Raw genomic sequence first — 24,760 nt, forward strand, 5'->3', positions numbered from 1 at the left:
AAGCAAGTTTACAGTGCTTTTTGTTTAGGCCGTTGTTTTTTCCCTAGCTATTTTGAAATGGGTCCTGCCAAATGTTCATATTTTTCCAGCTTTTGGTTATTGGGGAATGGAGAATAATTGAAGTTTTTATGACCCATGCAGTACAGACTTCAATAAATTTGATACCACTTTCTCTAACTAATGCATACTTCTATTTTAGAAGACACACAGTTTCAAAAGACTTACTTTTTAAATGGTCTATTCCCTGCATATCCATTCCTTGTTCTCTCTTGGAAAATAGCTGATAGGCTGTGGATAATATCTGATTTCATATTTTATTCTAAGTTAAATCATTGCTAAATTAAACTGTGTACTGCAGTTCTTGGAGGACTGAAACAGGGGCTCAATGAAAACCATATGTTTCAGAGCTCAGGGTAGTGTATTTTTGTGGGTTGAAGCAGAGAACCCAAATGGAGCGAGCCATCTTGGGTGCAGAATTGAGAGCCCACCTGGGAAATTTTAACTGGAATAGGGAGGTGAGGTTTCTTTATCATTCTAATTAGACTTGAAGGACAAATTCTAACAGAGTAAACTTGGCCTCCTTCTGTCGCACCAGAGTGTACATAGGTTTCAAAGTAAACCATATATATAATACAGATAATTGTATACAGCAGTTACACACTACGGACCAAATGCATAAAATACTGAAGGACTTCTGTTGGGCTTTTGATCCATCCTTGAACCAATATTCAATGATGTACAAGTTTTCAAGGGCTTTTTGCTTCCCTTACACATGATCTGTGCCAAACATTTCACTTGTTTAAACTAACCAAAATGCTCTGGCTTCCAGAGCCCTTTAACCAGGGTGGGAGGGGAGGAGGCAAGCTCAGACAGACAGCACAGCCCAGGTGAAGCCCTGTGGGAGGGAGGGAGCACCTGTGAACAGCTAATTGCTTAATTGATGAGTCATTAGGCTGTTCCCTGTTTTCCTTTTCCGCAGTGGGTACTAGTCCTCCTCTCCTCCCCCACTTTCTTCTTCCCTCCTTCCTGCCTGCCAGCTGCCTTCTGATTCCTGCTGGGGCACCACAGGGCTTCCCTTCCCTGCTGGACTGTACCTGCCACAAGCTAAAGGATAAGCTAACCTGTTATCACTACATTTATCAGTTAAACAATTAATCGTTTAACCTTTCACATCCCTAGTACAAAACTGCTGTTTAAAAGGGCATATAACTTTGCTAAAACTTGCAGTAGTTTGCAAAAAGGTAAAATGCATCAATTCTGGATGAACTAGGTCTGTGCTTTATATGCAAATTACTACAGGTATTTTTATTTCACAGAATCGTAGAAAATGAGTTGTTGGAAGGGATCTCAGGAAGTCATCTAGTCAAACTCCTTGCTCAAAGCAGGACCATCTTCAACTAGATCATCCCAGCCAAGGCTTAATCTAGCCAGGTCTTAAAAATGTCCAAGGGTAGAGATTCCAGAACCTGTCTGGGGTTGAGCTCAGGGGTGGGCAGTTATTTGCGTTGGAGGGCAACTTAACGAGTTTTGGTGAGCTGTTTGGGGCCACATGCATGCACGGATGTGTGCACACATACACTTACACACCCACATATGCATGTGTGCACTCCCCAGCCCTGGCCCACCTACCCCCTCCTCCCCACCTAGAGATGGCAGCTGGATCTGCAACTTGGGGGATGGAGCCTGGCTGCAGGACTCCATGCTGTCCTGCCCCATCAACAAGGCTCCTGGCTCATGCATCCCCACAGCCCTCCACCCCACGCTCCAGCTCCCAGGAGCCCTGAAAGCAGGGCAGGTGGGACTGGATAGTGCAGAAACCTGTGGCCAGACTACATCCCCCATGGGCAGGGGCTGGGCTAGCCATGCTTGGGTCCCAGTGGCTACTGAACAGAAGCAGCCCTGCTCACCTGCCTGCCTGGCACTGCGCAACTGCCAGAGCCAGAGCTGTCAGGGCTTGAATGCGCTTGCTTGGGGACTGCTGCGCAGTGCTGGGTGGGCAGGGCTGTTTCTGCTCAGCAGCTCCTGCCTCTGCTGGTGGACTGCACAGGTGGCAGCTCTGACTGGCCTCTGCTGGTGCTGTGCCATGCTGGGTGGGCGCTCGGGGCTCCTGCCCAGCGTTCCCTGCGGAGCTTGGGAGGTGGACTCCAGCCCCGCAGACCCTGAGCAGGCTGGACGACTCCTCCCAGGCTACCATGTAGTGCCACTTCTGCCCAGCGTCTCCCACGGCTCCAGCAGAGGTGGGAGCTGGTGCAATTACCCGCACTGCCCTCCAGCAGAGGCAGGGGTCCGAGTGTAGCTCAGCCAGGGCCTGCCATGCAATCTTGCTGCCTGCTTGTGGGCCGGAGGCAGGCAGCGACACTGCATGGTAGGTCCTGGGCCCTTCATGTCCCTTGCTAGCTGCAACTCCAGTTGCACTTTGACCTTCCTGACTTCATTCCTCTATGCCCAAGCAATACTCTTATACTCCTCCCTAGTTGTTCATCCAAGTGTCTACTTCTTATAAGCTTCCTTTTTTTTTGATTTGGCTCATTGAAGAGTTTCCCGCTAAGCCGAGCTGGTTTTCTGCCATGTTTGCTAGTCTTCCTGTGCATTGGGATGGTTTGTTCCTGAGTCCTCAGTAAGGTTTCTTTAAAATACAACCAGCTCCCCTGGATTCCCTTCTCCCTCAAACTGTCCTCCTAGGGGATCCTGCCCATCAATTCCCAGAGTCAAAGTCTGCTTTTCTGAAGCCCAGGGTCCTTACTCTGCTCCTCTCCTTCCTTCCTTTCCTCAGGATCCTGAACTCAGTCATCTCGTGGTCACTGCTGTCCAAGTTGCCATGTGCTACTACATTCCCCACCAATTCGTCTGTGTTTGTGAGCAGCAGGGCAAGAAGAGCATGGCCCCTAGTTGGCCGCTCTAGCATTTGCACCAGGAAGTTGTCTCTTACACTTTCCAGAAACTTCCTGGATTGCCTGCACACTACTGTATTGCCCTTGCAGCAGATGTCAGGGTGATTTAAGTTCCCCATGAGAACGAGGGTCTGTGATCTGGAAACTTCTGCTAATTTTCTGAAGAAAGCCTCATCCTCCTGGTCTGGTGGTCTATAGCAGACCCCCACCACATCATCCTTGTTGCTCTCCCCTCTGACCCTAAACCAGAGACTTTCAACAGGCCTGTCTCCAGCTGCTTTGAGCAACCATACAGTTCTTTTACATAAAGCACAACTCCTTTTTCTCTTCTTCCCTGCCTGTCCTTCCTGAACAGTTTATATCTATCCATGACAGTGCTCCAGTCATGTGAGCTCCCACCAAGTCTTTGTTATTCCAATCATGTCATAGCTCCATAATTGTGGAAGGACTTCCAATTCTTCTTGCTCGTATCCTAGGCCCTGTGCATTCGTGTACAGACAGGCACCTGAGATGACTAGCCAATTGTCCTGCTTTCTCAGGAAGAATGAGAAGGCTTCCCCTGTAGCACCTTCCTGCTTATGCTTCCTCCAGGTCACCCACTTCCCCACTTTCCTCAGGGCTTTGGTCTCCACCCTTCAGCAAACCTAGTTTAAAGCCCTTTTTACCATGTTAGTGAGTCTGTCTGCAAAGATGCTCTTCCCTCTCTTCATCAGATGGATCCTGTCTCTTTCTAGCAATCCTTTTTGGAGGTACATCCCATAGTTGAAGAAGCCAAAGCTCTGCTGGTAACACCATCCATGCAACCATGCATTAATCTGCAGGATGTGTCCCCTTCTGCCAGGACCCTTCCCCATGACTGGAAGGATTGAGGAGAACACTATTTGAGCCACTGTCCCTTTCACCCTTGCACCCAGAGCCCCATAGTCACTTTTGCTCAGGGTCACCTTGGCAGCATCACTGGAAGAGCAGCATGGGATGGTAGTCAGAAGGCCAGATGCATCTCAGTAATAACTTCACAGCATCTTGAATCCAGGCTCCAGGCAAGCAATAGACTTCTTGAGACAACAGGTCAGGCCAGCAGATGGATGCCTCTGTCCTCCACAGAAAGAAGTCTGCAGAGGACAGGCCAACCATCACCACTCATCACTTTCTTTTGGTGGCAGTGGTCTCAATCCTCCCAACTTTGAGGATGCCTGGCCTGGCTTCTTCCACCAATGTAATGTGCTTTCTTCACTGTTGCTAGAGTTCCGTGTCTGTTTTCCAGGCAAACTGCTGCAGCTGGAGATGAAGACTTCTGCTTGCTGCCGAAGGTCACATGCTTCCACCTTCCTGGGAGTCCATGTCCTCTTTCTTCTTTAGCTCTGCCTTTGGCAGTGCTTTTTCCATGGTCCTAGAGGTCTTCTTCAGCATTGAATCAATGAAATCCCTATGGCGGAGGATGCTTTGGAGCCTTGCCATCTCCTCCTATAGCTCTATTGCCTGCTCCCTGCTAGCTTATGCCTGCTAGATGCCCTATCGGCAGATTGGGGCAGGAGGCTGGGACCTCACCCACCCCTGCAGCTGTTTCCAAGCCCTGTGCCTTGACCACCCAATTGAGGCATGGGGCTGGGACTAAAAGCAGGCTCCCAACCTCAGGGCTTGACCCAAATCAGGGTCATGGGGGTCTGCCCCTCGCTCTGCCTGTGGGGCTCTCCTGGTGCACAGTCTGTGCAGTGCTCGCCACTGCCACCCCCGCAAGTGTGGCCCTCTGCTGGTTTCGCCAGGCATGAGTGAGTCAGTGGTGGGAGTGGGGGTTGCAACCTGGATTTAGGGTTGCAGCAAAAAGAGGTTGGGAGCCACTGGTTTAAAGAGTGATGCTGAAATTAACCTGATTTATGAACCAGTTGCGCACCTCCTTTTCATGGTCTGGAAAACTACTTGAAATTATTTTTGAAGTAAGTAGTACAATGTTAAAAATATACATATGCAGTTCTGAATACGTAGGAGAAGGAGGAATGGTACTGTCATGTATTTCTACTGGTATCTTGGTACATGACTTGTATTTCTTATGTTAATGTAATCCTTTTAAATTGGATTCCATAATGTAAAACACCTTTAGGGAAATATGTAATTTTAGTAAATTGGTTGTGTCTGAATAGGTGGTATTTACTTTTTATTTCCCAGTTTTGAGTCTTTCCCTATGTGCCCAGCAAGGGAATGAATGAGGCTTATACTCTTGGTTTGTGGGTGGATAGGATACTTTAGAAGAAGTGCTCTTTGAAGTTAAATTTTGTTGTTATTGAGGAAGGGCACTTTCTATCATAGCATTGCAACCACTTTACTTGGACTTACTGACATGTGAAGCCGCTGAAGACCAAAGTGTTGTTCACCCTGGTCCTGCCACAAGCCCATTAGGGGCTTTCAGCCTCCTGGCAGCTCCAGTGTCTATGGAACACTTACCAGGGTAGAAGTTAATATGCTTCTCCGTTGGCTTTTGGAGGCCTGTCAGGTTTTCTAGCTCCTCTCTCCTAAGTCTACGAGGGCTTGTAGACTCCTGGCAAGAGCTGTAGAAGGCTCCCACCTTTCCTGAGCCTTAGGAGTCTGTAGCAGGAATTTTCTTCTGGGAGGCTTTCCAGTCACTTCAGTGGGTTTTGGACCAGTCATGGAGGGGTGGTATGGAACATTAACCTATCAGGAATTTACTGTCAGTTATTTCTAAGTAATAAAGAATGCACTGAGCATACTTCTCCCTTGAATTTTACTACTGTATTCGAACTCAGAGGGTTTGTCAAAGGGAGTTTTTGGAAATGTCTGTTAATCCTGTCAATTAAAAAAAATGTATTCTGAATGCCAGGTAACTTCCTGAAGATTTATGATGAATAGCTTCATATAACTCAAATGCTACCACTGGCTACTGGTACACTGCCTGAAATTCTTGGCCCTGGCTCGGTGAATTATGGCACATTTTCCATTGTGTTATTAAGGCAACTAAAGTATTCCAGTCCTATTGTCTATAGCTGAGGAGAAATGCAGAAAAATCATTTCTTCCCACGCACTTCGACATGAGAAACAAAGTGTAGAACTTTTTTCAACTCTTTACTGCTTTGCCAAGCACAAAGCAAGGATCTGATACTGAGTGGTTAAAAATCCATCATAAAACTTCCATTGACTGAACTGAGGGTGCAGAATCTGGCCGAGAGCCCGTATAAACACAGTATCTTCCACGGGTGTTGATTCCTTATATCAGAACATTGTATTTTGAAAAGGAAGGAGAGCTTACCTCCTAGGCCTACGGACAGATCTTGCTCCCACTGAAATCAAAATGGAATTTACCATTGATCTCAGTGGGAAATGGATTAAATTCTGCCTTTCTTATGTCCAGATGTTGAAGCCCTTACATGTGTTCAGTACTGTACACCATGCTTGGTCCCACCGAAAGGCATGAGACTGCTTGAGGAGTAAACTATTACACAACCTAAGTAGAGCCTCAGACTCCATTGATGGGTGAAATAGATGATCTTGGGCCTGATTCTCATCTCCTTTAGATCAGTTAGTGATGCAGAATGGAGTGAGAGAGAAAAGAATCACGTCTAGTGAGTTTTGAGGCATGTGTGTGCGCATGTGTATAAGAGCAAATTAATATCATTATATAATAATATAGTACAGTAAGTAGGGACAACCAGAGAAATAAACTACCAAAGTTGATTTATCTCTGTGCTGCAGCTACTGTAGCCAAATAATGGTTATAAAAATAAGCAGGAGAAAGATGAGAGTACCACATCTTCATTGTTGAAGCTGGCACATCTTTTATTACAGGAAATACCTGTGCAAACTGAACTCCCTTAACTATGGCCCTGATCCAGCTCTAACTGAAGTCAATGGAAATGCTCCTATTAACTCAGTGGGGCTTGGACGAGGCCTAACATCTCCACCCTTTGCACTCCTCCCCATTCCATAATATTTAATCATGGTGACATGGCACATTAAACTTTAGGTTGAAAGCAAACAACTTCCCTTGGCATTATATTTTCCTTCTGGTTTTTTTCCCCCTGTTGAGGTGACACAAGGATATCTTTAAAGGTTGCCAGTGTGAGCAGAGTACTATAGCGGTGTAACAGTAACTGTACTTGTGCCTTGGTGGGTAGTTGAGGTGCTGCTTTCTTTCCCTTTCCTCAAAATATTCGTAACATTCACTTATTGTTTGTCTCGATGAATAATAGATTGATATAAAACCTCAGTCAAGATTAATTTGCTATTCAAATGTTTTATATACTTGACCTTGCTAGTGGAGGTCCATTTTATTCTCTTTCAGATCCATGCTTTTTCATAATCCATATATTTTCAAATGGAATGGAATTAAACTAGCATATCAGAATTATACCCATACTTAAAACAGATGTATGAAATTATTTGCCATGTGAAGACTGAAGAGAACCAAGTGGAAAATAATAACTATCCCAAGGCACAAGTTCATGAGGGATTACCATATTGTAAAGTAATTTATTGACAATGATCATGTACTTGCTTACTAGAAGATGCTGCTTGTAGTGATTGACAGCCACACAGGAGAGGGTGCCTGACATGATGCAGATGTTCAAAACCTGACTTTGTTGAAATCAGTGAAATTTTTGCCACTGATGTCTGCAAGGCCATGTTTTCACTCTGACTTTTTCTGTGACCTTGGACAAGTCATGTAACCCCATTTCACAGGCTAGGAAACAGAGGCAGAGGAGTAATCAACAAGATGAGTTTAAGTACTGATGAGTTAATGCTTGTTGATATTCCTGACGTGTTAAGTATGAGTAAACATTTTTCAGTGGTTTACGAAGATCCAAAAAGCATGAAAACTGTGTATACTTAAACAAGGATTTTAGTTCAAAACTGGAATTAATTTTAAAATTATATCTTGAAGAATGAGGCATGAAATTTTGTGGGATTTCTCTCTCATTTCTTGATTAATTTTGATGTGTTCAGGATGATTGCTTTCAGCTGTCTCCCTCTACATACTTTCATCCTTATTCATAGATTCATAGATGTTAGGGTCGGAAGGGACCTCAATAGATCATTGAGTCCGACCCCTTGCATAGGCAGGAAAGAGTGCTGGGTTTAGATGATCCCAGCTAGATGCTTATCTAACCTCCTCTTGAAGACCCCCAGGGTAGGGGACAGCACCACCTCCCTTGGGAGCCCATTCCAGACCTTGGCCACTCTGACTGTGAAGAAGTTCTTCCTAATGTCCAGTCTAAATCTGCTCTCTGCTAGCTTGTGGCCATTATTTCTTGTAACCCCCGGGGGCGCCTTGGTGAATAAAACCTCACCAATTCCCTTCTGTGCCCCTGTGATGAACTTATAGGCAGCCACAAGGTCGCCTCTCAACCTTCTCTTGCAGAGGCTGAAAAGATCCAGGTTCTCTAGTCTCTCCTTGTAGGGCTTGGTCTGCAAGCCCTTAACCATACGAGTGGCCCTTCTCTGGACCCTCTCCAGGTTATCCGCATCCCTCTTGAAGTGCGGCGCCCAGAATTGCACGCAGTACTCCAACTGCGGTCTAACCAGCGCCCGATAGAGGGGAAGTATCACCTCCTTGGATCTATTCATCATGCATCTGCTGATGCACGATAAAGTGCCATTGGCTTTTCTGATGGCTTCGTCACACTGCCGACTCATGTTCATCTTGGAGTCCACTAGGACTCCAAGGTCCCTTTCCACTTCCGTGCCACCCAGCAGGTCATTCCCTAGGCTGTAGGTGTGCTGGACATTTTTCCTCCCTAGGTGCAGCGCTTTGCATTTCTCCTTGTTGAACTGCATTCTGTTGTTTTCTGCCCACTTGTCCAACCTGTCCAGGTCTGCCTGCAGCTGTTCCCTGCCCTCCAGCGTGTCCACTTCTCCCCATAGCTTTGTGTCATCTGCAAACTTGGACAGAGTACATTTCACTCCCTTGTCCAAGTCGCTGATGAAGACATTAAAGAGTATCGGTCCAAGGACCGAGCCCTGTGGGACCCCACTGCCCACACCCTTCCAGGTCGAAACCGACTCATCCACCACAACTTTCTGGGTGCGACCCTCTAGCCAATTCGCCACCCACCGGACTGTGTAGTCATCCAAGTCACAGCCTCTTAACTTGTTCACCAGTATGGGGTGGGATACCGTATCGAAGGCCTTCCTGAAGTCTAAGTATACGACATCCACCCCTCCTCCTGTGTCCAGGCGTTTCATAACCTGGTCATAAAAAGAGACTAGGTTAGTCAGGCACAATCTGCCTTATTCTTGAAGGTCCATCTTGTATCCCTCTACTTTTCAGCTGAAGCAGGCCTTTCATACCACTCTATAATAGACCAGGGCATTGGACATTTTTTACAGAGTGCAGCTGTATTCCTTACCCTGGCATTTAGTGTTCATAACCTTTGCAGCATAAATAATGCAAAATTGGGACCAGGGTCTCCTGCAACGTAGCACTGAGCACTGCCACCTGGCAGCTAGTGTGATGTTGGAAACATGAGACACAGAAATACTCATAAAGTCCTTTTCTTTCTTATTGTTTGTACAAGTACAGCTGAGTATGTCTCTGGGTACATACAGCTGTTTGCTTCACCTGATCTATGTTCATGCTGCTTAATTTAAGCTGCCTAAATGTAGACCAGGAGCAGTGTGTACAGCTGTTCACTGCTGGTAGGAGCCATGTGGGGAACCTGTGAGTAAGTCGGGGGTTAGAGTCTGCAAGGCAGGAGGGCTTGGAAGGTCTGGGAAGGGTTGATGGGATTTGGGCTGGCAGGTCTGTGGTGGTGGGGATTGGCCAGTCATGGGGCAGGCCAGGGGGCTAAAAATGGCAAGTCAGGGTCAGGGGGTGAGAACAGCACAACCCCAGGGCTGGGGCAAGCAGCTAGGCTTTGCTGCGAATGGTGCAAGTGTTCATGAGATAGGGTTAACCTGATCTAGGAGAGGGCTAAACCATTCTCAGTCTATGTTAATGCACCTCCTGAGGTGAACTAACTTCGATTAGGCATGCCGTTTTTGGGTGATTTCAGCCATCTGAATGCCTGCATGACTGGGCATTTAGATCAACCTAACCCTGGTTAGGTTGATCTAAATGTAACGCCTGTACGTACCCCCTGACTTCACTCCTACAGGGGTAGCCTTTACAGGGGTAGTCAAGATAGCAAAGTTATCTCAGGTTTGTATCATACTCTATGTCCTGTTGTGGTACTTGCAATTGGCTCGGGCACCCTTGTTTTCTCTCCCCAATAGTCAGCTTCACTAGGCAGGTTGTGGAGCATTCTTAGTTGGCTTCCCCTTGGATCTGGAATAGGTTCCCTTTTGTAGTCTGCCAAAACTTGAATTTGATAACTTGGAGATGCATATGCATATGGTATGGCATTTAGCTCCATTAATAAAAGTATATAACAACCTCTCAGAATACTTCTCTTTATATATGGGCTTTTTTGTGGATTACATTGAATAATTTGAATATTCACTACCAGCCTCTTGCTACTTAAATGAAATATTTCAACAATATAGATATGTAGTTCCAACTCTCCAGCCCCAAATTAATACCGCAGGTGGGAAAAACACAGACCTTCCAGCTGGCTAAAGAAGAAGAAAGCAAACATTTAAAAGTAATTGCCTCCCATTATGCTACATTGACAACTGATATTTTTGTGGTAACTAGCTTCAGATATTTGTTAAACCATATTAATACATTTTAACTTGTAGGTGTTTTCCCTACAGGTACAGATGAGTTATAAAGATTCAGTCCTTTTGCTCTGCAGGTGCTTATTTATCAGGAAATCGCTGAGCTCTTTTGAAGAATTTCATTAAATAAAGCTTTATGCCATAATAATAATGAAGACAAAATCTCTGGCAAATACAACAGACATTTTGACTGTGAAAAGATGATAGTAATGTGTAAGCTGGCTCTGCATTCTTGCAGCTTCCATACTGTATAAATTGGTAGAGCGCTATAGGCAGATAATATGGGTTTTCTTGCTGAGAGACAGTGTGAGAGAAATAGTTAATAGGACCACACCTAACTTAAAAATGAAAAGTAAGTATTTATTAAAGTTATGGGCAGCTTACGAGACATCTGGATATCTGTAGCTAATTCGTTTCTCCCAAATAGAGGCCTAGAGAAGTTTTGAACCGAGGGCAAAATGTTTGGTAGCATTTAAAAAGCATAAAGGGGGAAAAGACAAGGGGAAGACTCAATTCCAGGTCTGAGCATTTCACTTAACTTGGCTACTAATCCCAACATTCTTGATGAGAAAAATGACTGGGTGTGAGGAGTTGGAGAGTTCAGCCATATATAAAGATTACTGACTTGGGACCTGACCCAGGGCCCGCTGAAATCAATTTGCGTCTTTCCGTTGACTTAATTGGACTTTGGACGTTGGGTAACAGTAGCCGTCTTTCTTCCCATGAGAGGCCCCAAAAGTGGGCAGAGTCCAAGTTTGTGTCTGGTGATCCACTTTGGTCAGCTGCATGGGTTCAGCGTATGCCATCAGTTCCCGCTGGGAGCCCTCTCTGTAAATTAAGAGTTTCTGCCTCCTTCTGCAAGAAGGGAGATTTCATTTAAAAGCCATTGCATAAGCTTTGCTGACTATGACTCCTAGGTTGTATCTGGGGCTAGCCTTTTGTTATCTTCTCTTATTTCTAATCTGCTCTGAGGAGAAGGAAAGACTTCCGCCAGACCCCAAGTAATGATGGATGATCCTCAGAATGACTGATACTCAATCTCTCTCTCACAGGTAACATATTGCCTACAAAATTGTCTAGTGTTGCTAGCAGCTACAGGAAATTTTGCTTCCCACAGATATATGTTACTTTGGGTTAACAGGGTGAACAATTTAGGATGCTACTTGCACTGTGTGACTTGCTCAGTATTGTTGCTCATTAGTCAGAGAAGGTTGGAGACCACCACTCAAAGTGGACTTTTGAATTATTGCGCCATTGCCTCGTCTTTGTCTCCACTTTCTGCTCCATTCCCTTTTCCCCTTTTGTTTTTTTTTCCAGCTTTACCATCTTCTCATTCCCTTCTGAGCCAAATTCTCCTCCAGACAACCCTATTTTCATCTCACCTAAGGTTATCAATAGTAATCATCTGACTTCCACCTTGCCCGCTGCAACCCCTTCTCTTTTTTACCTCTTGTAACCAATGGGATCTTATGGACCCTCCTGGGTAATGGGAAACCTCAGCCATCATACATATTAATGACAATGTAAGCGCTCAGTGGGAATTCAGGACTTGAAAGCTTATAGTTCTGCATGACAGGACCATAAATTAGCCCTGAGTAATGTATAATCTTCAAGTAACTGACCTTTGAAAGTGAATTGTACAGTGACACCTGTAAGAAACAGCTACTTAAGGGACCAAGAAAAAGCAGGTGGCTTTTTAATAAAGGTTACAAGGTGACTGAAAATGGTGGAGGGGAATCCCATAAACCACATTGCATTTATTTTCATATAAAAATATTTTATTGTTCATAAAATGCTTCAAATCACTCTCCTGCTACCCTTCAGCTGATTTGCACAATTCCACTGACTCAAAGCTATAATAAACCTGGCTTAATTGGCTGGTCAATACGGTTTGTAGCTCCTTTGGCTTGCCAGAATAGTGGAAACCAGCCAGAATGCTGAGATCAGTCCCGTATGAACACTTAAAAGGTTGTTCTTTATCTTGGTTGCACACTAGATAGGTGAAAATTAAGGAATGTATGTGATATATGGTAAACTATTGTCTGGTTTGTCATTAAAAAGCATTTCAAGTGACACATGCAATCTTGCAGAGAGCCCTGCCTACACACACGATTAGCAAAATCCAAATCTCTTTATGCAGTCTTTTAGGAGAACCGTCTGGCAAGGTCTGGTTTTATCAAATAAGGGATTCCCATAATAGAGATAATCTAACGTTGTAACTTTGTGAGCCTGGGCATATGACATACTTAGATTGGTGTAATTTATGTTAGTTTTTGTATTCTGGGATCCAAAGCAGGGGTGAAGAGCAGCTATTCCAGGGCAGCTGCATGTAATGGGAGCAGGTCATAGTTTTGTCTTGAGCAAATGGCTGTCCTAGGATAGCTGAAGACACATGGCACATATACCAGAGTAGTCTATACTAAGGTACTTTTCCCAGGGTAATGCTACACTGGATTCAAATAAGTAGGTTTACACTGGTATAGGGTTGTACATGTTGTGTCTGATTTTTTTTCATACCAGTATAAAAGCTGATTACATCTATGTAATTATCACCTGTCCAAATTCTATGATATTTGGAGGTGGTTGCTTAGGGAAGATTTTTTCATACTAAAGGTGTGCGGGCTGGGTGCGAACTCGCGGCCCTTTGTCGCGCTGCACGCGGGCTGTGGCCGGCAGCCCGGGCACGCCGGGCCGGAGAGGGCGGGTGCCGAGCTAGAATTAGGCACAAACGCTTAACGGTTGATTTTAAGATTGTTTACTTACACCGAGATGGTCGCGGTGCAGGCTGAAAACTTGCTTGAGTTTAGGTTACAAACAGAAAGAACACGAACAATCACGTGGAGTTTGCTAGGCTCCATGCAGACAGAACTCCGGATGTCCAGGACAAGCGCGCCTCAAAACTCGTCGATACGTCTTATAAAAGGTTACCGCTCGAAGACGGGAAGAGGTGGGCGGTGGATCAGGCTGCCAAACTCCTCTGAGTCCCACACAGGGTTTCTATGACCCTGCCGCGCACACCCAGAGTCCCCACGAGATGGATGTGGAGTCCTCTTCGGCTTGGGCGGAAACCGCTCAAGCCTCTTATACGGCTAGCAGGCCAATCGCTAGCCGCCACGTGTGAATAATTTAGCACTAGCCAATAGCGGGACACAAATTTGCATTTGAAGAGCGGGAACTCTTTGCACCGTGCATTTCTCTGTTGCAAATAAAATGCACCCTGCAAAGACAGCTGCAAAGTCGCGGGAACTCTCTCCTTTGCACGCGGGTTCTCTGTGCAGCAAAACTCCACTGTGCAATGAAGCTGTAATTCCACGGGGATAATTCTAGTGCTGAAGCACACACAAAATCAGACCTTTGGGTCATGACAAAAGGTAACAACAATAGTTACGTTTTTAGACCTGCTGGCAGTACCTTACCACTCAGCTTCAAAACTGTTAATCCTTGTATGTGAAAGTGTCTCCCCTTAGATGTTTTCATTTAGAAAAGCATTTAAAAATGTGCTTGACTTTCAGCACTCCAATTTTTATTGTTAAATCTAGGTACAGATTTAAACAAAGTGCCTTTTTAAAATAAAGTTGATTTTTTTTCATATATAAAAATGCCAAAACAAAACATTTCAACATTTTTTTTCTTGTTGGCCAAACAATTTAACAAATACAATGCTAATTTGTAGATATGTGTCATTGACACACTTCTTTTTGAGAGGTTAAATATTTGAAAAAAATTGCCCAGCATTAGGGTTGTCAATTAATTGCTGTTAACATGCGCTATTAATGCAAGAACCAATTAACGTGTTAATTTTTTTTAATGCATTAATCATGCACGTGGTTTTGGAGCCTGCTCCTGGGCTCCTCTCTGCCACCGTCACCACTGCCTCTGGGCTGCCCAGCAGAACAGTGGTGGCAGTGCAGGGCAGCCTGAGCACAAGCTCCAAACTGCTGCAGCAGGAAGAGGGGGAGCCACACAGACACACTCACACTCTAGAGTTGCACTGATATATGCGTGCATCTAGGAATGCAGCCCGGTGGCATGCGGAGCAGTGCCCATCAGGTTAGTATGTAGAAGAGGAAGGGTAGGGGCAGGGGGAGAGGAAAGGGCGGGGTGGGGGCAGATCAAGACCCCCACAATGAAGGAGGCAGTGGAGCAGGGCCTGGGGTGGGGCAGGTCGTGTGATGGAGCCGCAGGAGGCTCGTCCAAGGCTGCGGGGCAGGGCTGTTCCCTGCTGCTGTGTGCACCCCTGGGGGAGGCATGGGGAGCATGTGCCCCCTGGATTTGTGTGGGGCAGAGGCGGCCTGCCCGCTGTGGACTGGGGCCCTATGCCCTGCTGCTTTGCACCGGGAGTCACGTGATGCTATGTTGTGCCTCCTGCCACAGGACGGGCAGAGGCTGCGGTGCAGCCAATGTCCAGCTCCTAGGGCAAAGGCAGCAGGGTGCAGAGCCCCAGGCCACCTCTGCCCCGTGCACAGATCTGGGAGCATGTACCCCCCTGTCTCCCTCGGGTGTGTGCAGCAGCAGGGAGTTGGCCTCCCCAGGTCCCTGGAGAAGCTTCCCATGGCTCTGTCCCATGACCCATTCTGGCTCCAGGGTCCCATTCACCCTAGCCCCTGCATCTGCCCTATTACCCCCCTCACTGTGGGGACCTCGATCTGCCTTGCCACCCCTTTGCTCTCCCCCTCATCCCTACCCCTTCCCCTTCCTCTCCACAGAACTACCTGCTGGGTGCTGTTCTACATGCTGCTAGGCTATGTTCTTGCAGGGTTACCATATTTCCAGTTTCAAAAAAGAGGACACCTGTGTGTGTGGGGGTGGAGGGGTGTAATATGATTGTGGGGGGAGTAGTGATATGCCCGTGCCCTGCTCCTGCCCCTTACTTCCAAGCTACAGCCCCCTCAGTCCTGCTGCTGCCCCTCACTCCTGACCCATAGTACCCAGCATCCTTCCTGGGCATGTGGGGATCCCTCTTCCCCAGTCTCCAAAGCCCCCTGTGAGAACGCTCCCCTCCCTGGGCTCCAAACTCCACACCCACAGCCCCCCACACCTTCACAAATTCCCCCCCACACCCCATACTCACCTCCAACCATACAAAGTACTTGCATAATTTTGCATAATTTTGAGTTTTTCTGTGCATAATTTTGACTTTTTAGCTGTGCAATTAAAATCGCGATTAATTGCAACTAATATTTTTAATCACATAACTAATCATGATTAATTTTTTAAATCATTTAACAGCCCTACCCAGCACTAAATCCATCCCTATTTTAGAACATTGTTGGGACAATGGAACATCTTTTAAAGCAGTTTGATCATGAGTAGGAGATATGCCTACATCTAAAGAATGTACAAGTCTCTGAAAGGTTCCTGACCTGTTTAAGGTACAGAGGAGTTGGAGAGAGAGCATATAGCTCCAGAAATGCTCATATAGCATCCCTCATAGTTCCCACTCTTTGCTGGCTGGTACAGTGCGATTCCCCTAATATTCCTACTTGCTAATCACTTATTAGAGTGATGCAATCTGTTTAAAGGGAAAACTGAAAAATTGGCAGTGTTGTTCAGAATGAGTGAATCTGTCACTTGAGTAATACACACTCTGAGCCAGGATGTTACTACCTTATCAGCCAATAAAAAATACAGTGACTTTTTATAAAGTATTAATTACTGTGATGAATGGTTATGGAAGTGTAAAATGTAAATTTGTAATTGTCATATGGAGAAAGCACAGTTAAACAAGAGCACATCAATGACCAGTTAGTGATGTGTACTGGAGAACAGACATGGCTTTCAATGTACATATTTTTCTAAAGGAAAGTTATAAATAATGCAATATTTCTGCCCTGCATTTTGCACTGACCTTTAACACTTGCCAGAAAATAATGTACTAGTATGCCTAAAACTGGGGAGGGGATAAAAAAAAGAAAAAGATGAAACAAGAAAGTTGTCAGACAGCCAAGATGTCTGGCAAGAAGCCTCTCAGTATGGTATGTTTTCACTTTGGGTGTCTTACACCATTCTGTCTGAAGTGCCTGGGAAACGAATGTATTGACTGTTGTATACCCGTTTTGGAAAACATGTTTTTATTGGAAGTGGTTTTAGAGCAACATGAAAAGGAGCTATAAAATAATGATTGATGATCTTTATTTTGGGCTTAATTTACGGATGAGCTTGAAGCCAGATAACAACTCCTGCCTTGTCTGAGAAGCTCTTCATAATAACTGTTATGGTGTTTGCTTGCTTGTGTTTTTAAGCGAAGGATGTGCCAAGCAGACCTTTGAGAATGCGCATGCGATCTTCAGATTACAAGTCCCCTGTCCGGTGGAGGTCACCCCATTCATCAGGCCTCAGGAGTCCGAGATTGCAAGGTTATCCCTTTGGGTATGCAGAAAGTAGACGAAAGATGAGCTATTCTTCTCCGTCAAAAGATCAGCAAAACCAGGAGGCTAAAAAACTAGGTGAGGCAATTTTCCATGGCACGAGGCGGGCTTAGTTGATGCAAGGCTAGCCTTGGCCATCAGTTCATTATCATATGCTTTCTGTTCCTTTGGTTTCATATACTGCACTGAGATGGTCTTCTGGGGAGAAGAGCAACAACCTATCTTAATCATTTTTTCCCCTCTTCTGCTGTTGATTGGTGATTAGAGGCCATATTTGGTTTTATCCATCAAAAGATGTTACTAGTCTATTTGCAGATGCCTAATAAGATTGTGTACGCTGTTAGGGCACGATCCTGTGGAAATGTGGAGCATATACTTATAAGGGCATGGTAAAAGATGATGACAGGATAGAAGATGCCACAGAACCTGTTACTGTATTTAAAGAGCAGAGAAGTTATTTCTGCCTAATAGTAGGAGTCATGCTGAGGAAGAGGAGTCAGCCAAACCTCTCCTTTGCATTCCTGAGAGTCGCATGTAAGCACAGGCCACCTCATTCTGTGCTCAGACTCCTGTGCTCTTGTGAGGAACAGAATGTATTTCTACTCAAGGCAGGTGGCCATGGAAAATACTTTAATGTAGTAAAGTAAGTGCTGCTGCTTGTGCCATTGCTGGAGCACAGTCTGATGAGATCCCTGTTTTGTTTTGAATGAGGATTTGAAGGTTTAAGTTCATTTGAGTCAATGGAGCAGGATGGGACAGCAGAGTTTCATTCACAGATCCATCACTGTCTAGTCGAGGGGAAGGGAACCTTTTCTGGCTGCTGGTCAGATATACCCATCGTGGGTCAGAGGCAGGTGGGTGCTAGGACTCTGCCTCCACTGTTCCTTGTATCCCTGGCAGCAAGGGGAGAGCACCTATAGAAGGCATCCCCCCACCATTGAATGCTGCTGAAGGTCCACAGGCCGAATTGGGTCTGCAGACTGTCAGTTACCCATCCCTGATCTGGTCCCTCAGATGGTGTACTGTGATAGTCCAATGTTGCCAGTCAGAGATCCCTTCCTATTTTGCTTTATCCATCAGTAAATCTCTTGGCTGTCTTTTACTGACAACTCTTCTGTTGTCCCGTTGCTGTGTGGATACCCAATAGATGTCATGCTGAAATTCCCCAAAACTGAGTTTGAATTCTGTCGCAGTGTTCTGTGGTCCACTCACTGAACAAAACGTGTCAGATAAACTGTACCTTGCCTTCAGTTTCCTGACGTCAGTCCTTGCTTAAGTGTCTTCCAGAAAGTCCACCATCCAGAAATGACAGAAATCATCTACTGTGACCATGCAGTTTCTGTCACTAGAAGTAAAATAGATCTGTTCCAGCCTTCCCATGCAGTCACCACAGAGTCCATTTCTGTTTGTGAATTGAATTTATTTTTATACCTGAACTGTCCCACGTGTAGTTTCAATCAGAGCTGTGTGATGAGTGTATGGTGGCTGAAAAGAAAAATTATTTCCTTTAATGAAAATGAAAAATTTGGGGTGTTTTTTTCCCCCAAAATGAATTCCCTTTCTTTCCCCCAAACATAATGTGTTCAGGTTTTATATTCAGGTTTATGTTATTACATTACCTTCCCCCCCCCCCCCCCATTTAGTTAAACTTGGTCATAAAACATCAATTTGAAACCAGAAAAGTCCTTGAAACATTTCATTTGGAAAACATTAAAACAAAATGCTTTGACTCCATTCCCCCCTTTTTTGGTCACAGAACTATAACTGAACCTTCATGTTTTTGGTAAATAAATTATTAATCCTAAAAATTTCACTGAGATCTGCTCTTTTTGGTTTAGCATTCATGCGCAGCCAATGCCTACACTTACTAGCTCATCCAGATATTTCTTTATCTTTTAACAGCAAGGTAGATATTATACTGTCAGCTCTTAAATCTTCTGGGATTACTACTCATTTTCCTTTAAGCAATATCCTTTCTGGCCCATAGCTTATCCCTCACCTGGTATTAGGGGGAAATCTCTTGTGATACTTGTTCCTTGTGACTTGACTAACCCAGGCATATGAACTGATTTATTGCCTGTTGAGCCCTATCTGGTTTAGCACTTGTTTGGTTTGCCTGAATCTTCCTAGCAGAGACACAAAGTTATAGGATGCTATAGGGTCTATCTCTTGTTCCACTCATCCAGCTGCTCTGAACTCTGGAAGGTATGCCCAGTTCCTTATATCTGCCACCAGTAAGGTCTTTTCTGGGTGGTACCTTATCTTTGCATCCTGTGTTGGCCTCTTACCACCCTTCATTATAGACATATGGGTGCACTTGGCAGTTGCTGTGTCATGATTTTCTCCAGTGGCTTGTGATTTTGCTGCAGGCCTCCCTGAATCTCAAAGGCGAGCTGATGGAATCACTCCATTTCAAAGATCATGGTTCATAGCTCCTTTTCTATCTGAGCACATCTCTTTTCTGGGGTTGTTGTGGTTATGGGCTGCTGAATTGGCATCGCAGTTGCTCGTATGCCTTCTGAGGCCTCCACAGCATGGTACTACCTTTCCTTTCCTTTTCTTTAATCTTTCACATGACTGTTCTGGAGACCCTGAAAGTATTCACTCCATGCCTTAATTTTCTGAAGGGTTTACCTCCTGATAGCTGTGTCCATCTCTGTCAGTTTCTGGACTTCGCTTCCTTTGGTGTGGACATTTCTGTGAAAGCCCTCAGTTTCTCACGGTTCAGTTAGGTCCCTTGGAAGTCAGTGGATACAGCCTGCAGTAAAGGAACTCAATTCTTGTCAAACTTGGCTTGTCTATTTTCAACGTAATATTCCAGTTCTCCACGCTAATGTGTCTGTCTATTTTCTCTTCTTCTGCTTGTTTTTTCCCCCATCCAAGAAAAACAGATCCTTTAATGACCTCAGTCTCTTTGAGATCACAGAACTCCACATCAGATGCGTTTATTTCCTTGTTCCAGTGCTTTCCAGTATTACTTCTTGAAACAGTGTCTCTTTCACTCTTGTCTGTTTTCCCAACAAGATAGTAAGAAAGCTTTATGTTCATTCTTCAGATCTGTCCTCCATAGTTGGCTCTGTCAGTAGATTGAACTCTGTTTCTATGCTTGTGCAATGTTTGTTTTTGCCTGGAAATCCAGAATTCCTGATGAACTGAATGTTTCCCTGCTGTCTGTTTCAAGGTGCCCTTTCATTTTCTTTTTAGTTGCATTCTCTTGTAGGTGTTTCAGCGCATGTGCAGCACAGAAACAGACCCAGTGTCCTTTGCATACAACGCACAGGGCTGGATCTGCTGTGCACTACATACAGCGTTCAGGGCTGGATCCAGTGCATATACTGTATAGCACAGATGTCCAGTTTTGGCACAGGCAGCTCACAGGGTGGTCCAGAGTGCCTGTGGTGCCCTCACCAGACCAGCCCTGAATGGTGGATCCAGTCTGTAGACCTGATTCAGCTTGCAAACTGGCCTCATGCCACTCATCTGGCCTTCTGGGCTGGTGAGTTTTGACACCCCTTGACTAGACTTCCTTAAAATGATTTAGAGATGCCTGCAACTAGACCTAAACTGTCTATACCTGTGCAAGTATAATGATTTCTCACTTCTGCCAAGTCTTTCCTCCAGCAGCTTGTGCTTTTCTGTCCAAATTTCATGCTAGTATAGGGACAGTACCAGGTCAGGTACTAGCTAGTCATGCAGCGCAGTGTGGAAAAGATGTGTATTTTGGAGCCCAGCAGAGATGCTTTTTGAATGAGAGAAGGAACTCTAGGAGGGACTTTGTGTGTTCTACCCCCAGCATCTACCAGAATGACTCAGGATAAAGTGTTTGCAATATTGAGGATCCTGATCCAATACCTATTAAAATCAATGGGGTCTTGTGACTTGGTAAGCATTGGGCCTTGCCTTTTAATGGTGAAAAATATGATATAATATTGTTTTAAACTTCAGTATCTTGTTTTTCATTGCCTTTATTCTATATTTCAGCTGCCTTCAGAGTAAATGTTATTTTTAAAGGTTTTAAACAAAATATTTAGAAGAAAAAAACTAAAACTTCAAATGACAATATTTCTGTAACATTTACTCATGTTATAGCTACTGTCCCTGTTTCTGAAATGCCATGCATACCTCTATTCTTACAGGCATATTTAAACCTTTAGATATCAATGCCAACAAGTTCTGAGTTACCCTTCAAGGAGATTTGTTTCTGTGTATCTCATAAGAAAAAGAAACAAGGTTTTTGCTTCATAATTTTGAAACATTTCTTACAAATACTGTGGGGGAAAAAAGGTTACAGAAAAGTCATTCTCTTTTTTTCCTCTTGCTTATAGCATCTGAATCAGTTTATGTGGTTTCTCTGTCATCAAGGAATTCCCAAGGACGAAATCAACCTCTTTATAGGTCAGCTTTAACCAAAAGAAAAGTCACAGGTATGTTTCTTTCAAGTCATACAGCAATTTGTATGAGAAGTTCTTGCTTTGTGACTTAAGCCTATAAGCTTTGAAAGGACAGGAGCTATCTCAAGTTTTTTCTAGACAGCTGGTTTAGAAAACACTGGGAGGACCCTGGTTCTGACAATGTCTCTGATCACTGTTGTCATTCAAACAGTAAATATTACAATTAAATTCTGCTTAAAGTGATGGGTCCTGCTCTCCCTGCAAGTCACAAAGTGACAATGCTTCTTCTAGCTATGCTAGCAACAGGAGAACGCCTAATGGGAATCAAGTCCTGCATTTTCAGATGGGGTTTCTTGAATGTTAGCTAAGTGAGCATCTGTCTCAGATGCTTGGTCTTCAGAAAGGCTGGGCACCAAAACCATTTTTTGCTCCTTATTTATGAAATGAGAGCTTGTAGCTGAGGTTAGAAAGCAGTGAGCATGATCTTGAGTCATGGTTACAGCTCACCATTTTTCTTACCACTCCATATTGCAATGAGAACACACTAAGGCTTATCAAACATTTTAGATATGTTGGCTGGGTGATGAAAAAAATGAAATTCTCATTTCTGACTCTTTCTTTTACCACATCATTTCAGAGGAGGAGGAGCAGCTGGAGGTGGCAAAAGACATAAGCGTTCGAGTTATGTCCTCTCAATCAGTACTCGTTGCTTGGACAGATCCTGTGTATGAAAAACAGAAGAAAGTTGTTGCAAGCAGGTACTTAGCTTTATGTTTGCTTTTTCACTTCTGTACTAAAGATGTACTGATTCCTGTTGACTATGGCTTGGTTTCATGTTTAGCTAATAATGTGTGGTTGTGAGCATAGCTTAATTGAAGGCAAGATAGGAACATAGGAGTGGTCATGCTGGATCAAGCATCCGTCCAAACCAATTTCCTGTCCTTGACAGTAGACAGGCTCAGGTGCTTCAGAGGACGGTGTAAGGAGGGACAATCTGCCTCATGTTAAATCTCATTCAGATCTCTGGTAGTTAGAGACTAACTTAAACTCCAGAGCATAAGGTTGCAAGTCTCTTCCTCAATTGTTTGGCATTGCTGTTATACAGGGATGGATCCAGGGGGGTGCAGTGGTGTGGCCACATACCCCTTTGGTGTGAGCTCTGATTTTACTGGCATGTCAGTCCAGCTCCTGCCAGAGCTCCTGAGCGCTGTTGCTGTTCACCCTTCATAATTTAGTGACAGGAGAAAAGAGGGGATGAGTAGTGGTAGCATTCAGTCACTGGATTCCTGAGCTGCTTGAAAGCAGGGGCTCTGTACTGATCAGTTGGAGAGTTCAGAGCTCACAGCACATGCAGGTTTTGGCAAGAGCTGTTCTCCCTGGCATCCAAGGTTGTGGTGAGGGAGGTGTGACACATAAGCAATGACCCCTCTTTGGCTGTGAGGAGTATGTTCAATGAAGGGGTGGGGTGCATTCTTTTCTCTCTATGTTAGCTGTATTGGGCCAAAATATGTGTGAGGTCAAAAAGTCAAGGCTCTGTCTAGCATGTCCCACCATGCTAGCATAGCTCAAGCCATCCAGTTTCTTGTGGCCTACAAGGGAATGATGTGACTGGCATCATGTCTGATCTCCTGTGTTTCCTTAGCCTGATTGACCAAGTGCCCATGTACAGCTGGGTTGACTGGCGGCAGCTTTTCAGTATGTCTGGCACAAGACTCTGACTTATGCCTCTGGAGCAGTAGCGAGGCGCCTCAACTGCTCTGCCGTAAACACTGTGTTTTTTAGTTGATATTTATAGGGAAAGATATTTCCCCCTAGGACTGATTAAAGAGTCTGACAGGAAACTATAATATCTCAAACTAGAGGAGTTGTATAATACTGCTGGCCACTTTTCAGACTGAGAGTTACAAGATATTTTTTTCTTCCATTAACCAAAGTAATTGATAGAAACACAAAATCCCATGTTTGGAAACAGCTAAATTTTAGGATAGTTGTGATCTAAATTTGAGGTTATGCCCATTTCAGAGTTTAGAAAGGGAAGCAAGCTGTTGAGCAAGACTATGGTAATCACTTGGCCAACTTTACAGACAAATCTGGGACTGAGAGTGAAACTTGGGCTCAAGGGATAGTGCTGCTGTAAGCTATTATAGATCTTTAGGTTTTCCCTTTTCAAATACTAACCTTCCAGAAACCCAGTGGAGTTGGGGTTGAGTAGGTCATGGTCTTATATGAATGGAGGAACTTGGCATATAGCAGCATGCCACAATGGTCAAAGGCAAATGTGAACCAAGAAACTAGGAAGTTGCCAGTTGTTTGTATTCATTGGAATACGTTTCTCAGTATGGGAATAGTTAGGGGCTATGTAGCGCTAGGCTGAAGTATACCAAAGGACACAGAAGGAGTAATAGCGATGAAGGCCGTAATGTGTACTTCCAGAACGAGGAGAAATGGTCTGACTGAAAAAGGAAAAAAAACCCCCAGGCTGGGCCCCAATGACAAATATACAGTGGTATCACTCAGAGCCTCATGGATCCCCAGGATTTGCCAGGGGAAAAAAAAAAGTCTTGCCAAAATCAAAATGCAGAGGTGTTTTGGGGGGGTGGGGATCTAGAAAAACTAAAACATCACCTGGGATTACTGCAACTGGACTCAACTAAAGAAACATACATGTTTCCTTGAAAGATTCTTGGGATTGTTTTTATTTAGATTTCTTTATATATAGTTCAATAACTTCTTCAGACCCCAGTCAGGATCAGGCACCACTGGAAGCTCTTCACTTTATATAGTAATCACATTTTATAGAATTTAAATACATAAAGAGACTAGACAGTGGAATATGTTACCTTCAGAGGGAGTGACCCTTGACTGTGTAAAGGACCACTTGTGTGGGTTTTGGGATAAAGTATGCCACAATCCCTCTTCCACTGGAGGAGCCTGCCACTGCATGATCCTGGCCAGGGAGAAGATGCAGCCAGGAGATATACTAATTTAGCTGTCCCACAGGCAACCTCCATTGGCGAGGCTCCTGGTAATCCCATCCATAGCAATGTTGTCCTTCCCCTGAGACAACCCCTAGAAGGGCAATAGGGAAAACACTACACCCTTCTTCTAGAGCAGATTCCTCCCAGGGTGCAACCAGCTCATAAATCATTTACTTTGATGTTTGGGGAGCTCAGAAGATCAGTGACTGGGTGTTGCAGTGATTTATGCTCTGTAAGGACATTGGGGTGCCTATATATGTTGTTTGACATGTTCTAATTAGAATGTGCTGCAGCGTCGCATGTATTCAACATCCTGCGTTTCAAAATGGTGGCAGGAGAGCTTTAACTAAAACTTGTTGAATGAGCTTTAGTTAAACATGGGATGCTGAATACATGTGACACTGTGGCGTTTTAATTAGCGTACAGGTGTAGGAGCTGCTCTAATTAACGTTCCCCTGCCCTCGAAC

At 44.6% G+C, this 24,760-nt stretch overlaps 1 protein-coding gene across 1 annotated transcript in view; it reads left to right on the forward strand.

Moving 5' to 3' along the window:
* Positions 1-24,760, forward strand: part of FNDC1 (fibronectin type III domain containing 1) — a 129,957-nt gene that overhangs the window by 42,795 nt on the left and 62,402 nt on the right. Inside the window, exons 2-4 of the mRNA XM_006260531.4 lie at positions 16,799-17,002; positions 21,250-21,348; positions 21,953-22,073. Coding sequence (XP_006260593.1) covers positions 16,799-17,002; positions 21,250-21,348; positions 21,953-22,073 — 424 coding nt within the window. The remainder of the gene's footprint in view (positions 1-16,798; positions 17,003-21,249; positions 21,349-21,952; positions 22,074-24,760) is intronic.

This window comes from Alligator mississippiensis, chromosome 1 (genome assembly GCF_030867095.1).
Source record: "Alligator mississippiensis isolate rAllMis1 chromosome 1, rAllMis1, whole genome shotgun sequence".
Classification (NCBI taxonomy): domain Eukaryota; kingdom Metazoa; phylum Chordata; order Crocodylia; family Alligatoridae; genus Alligator; species Alligator mississippiensis.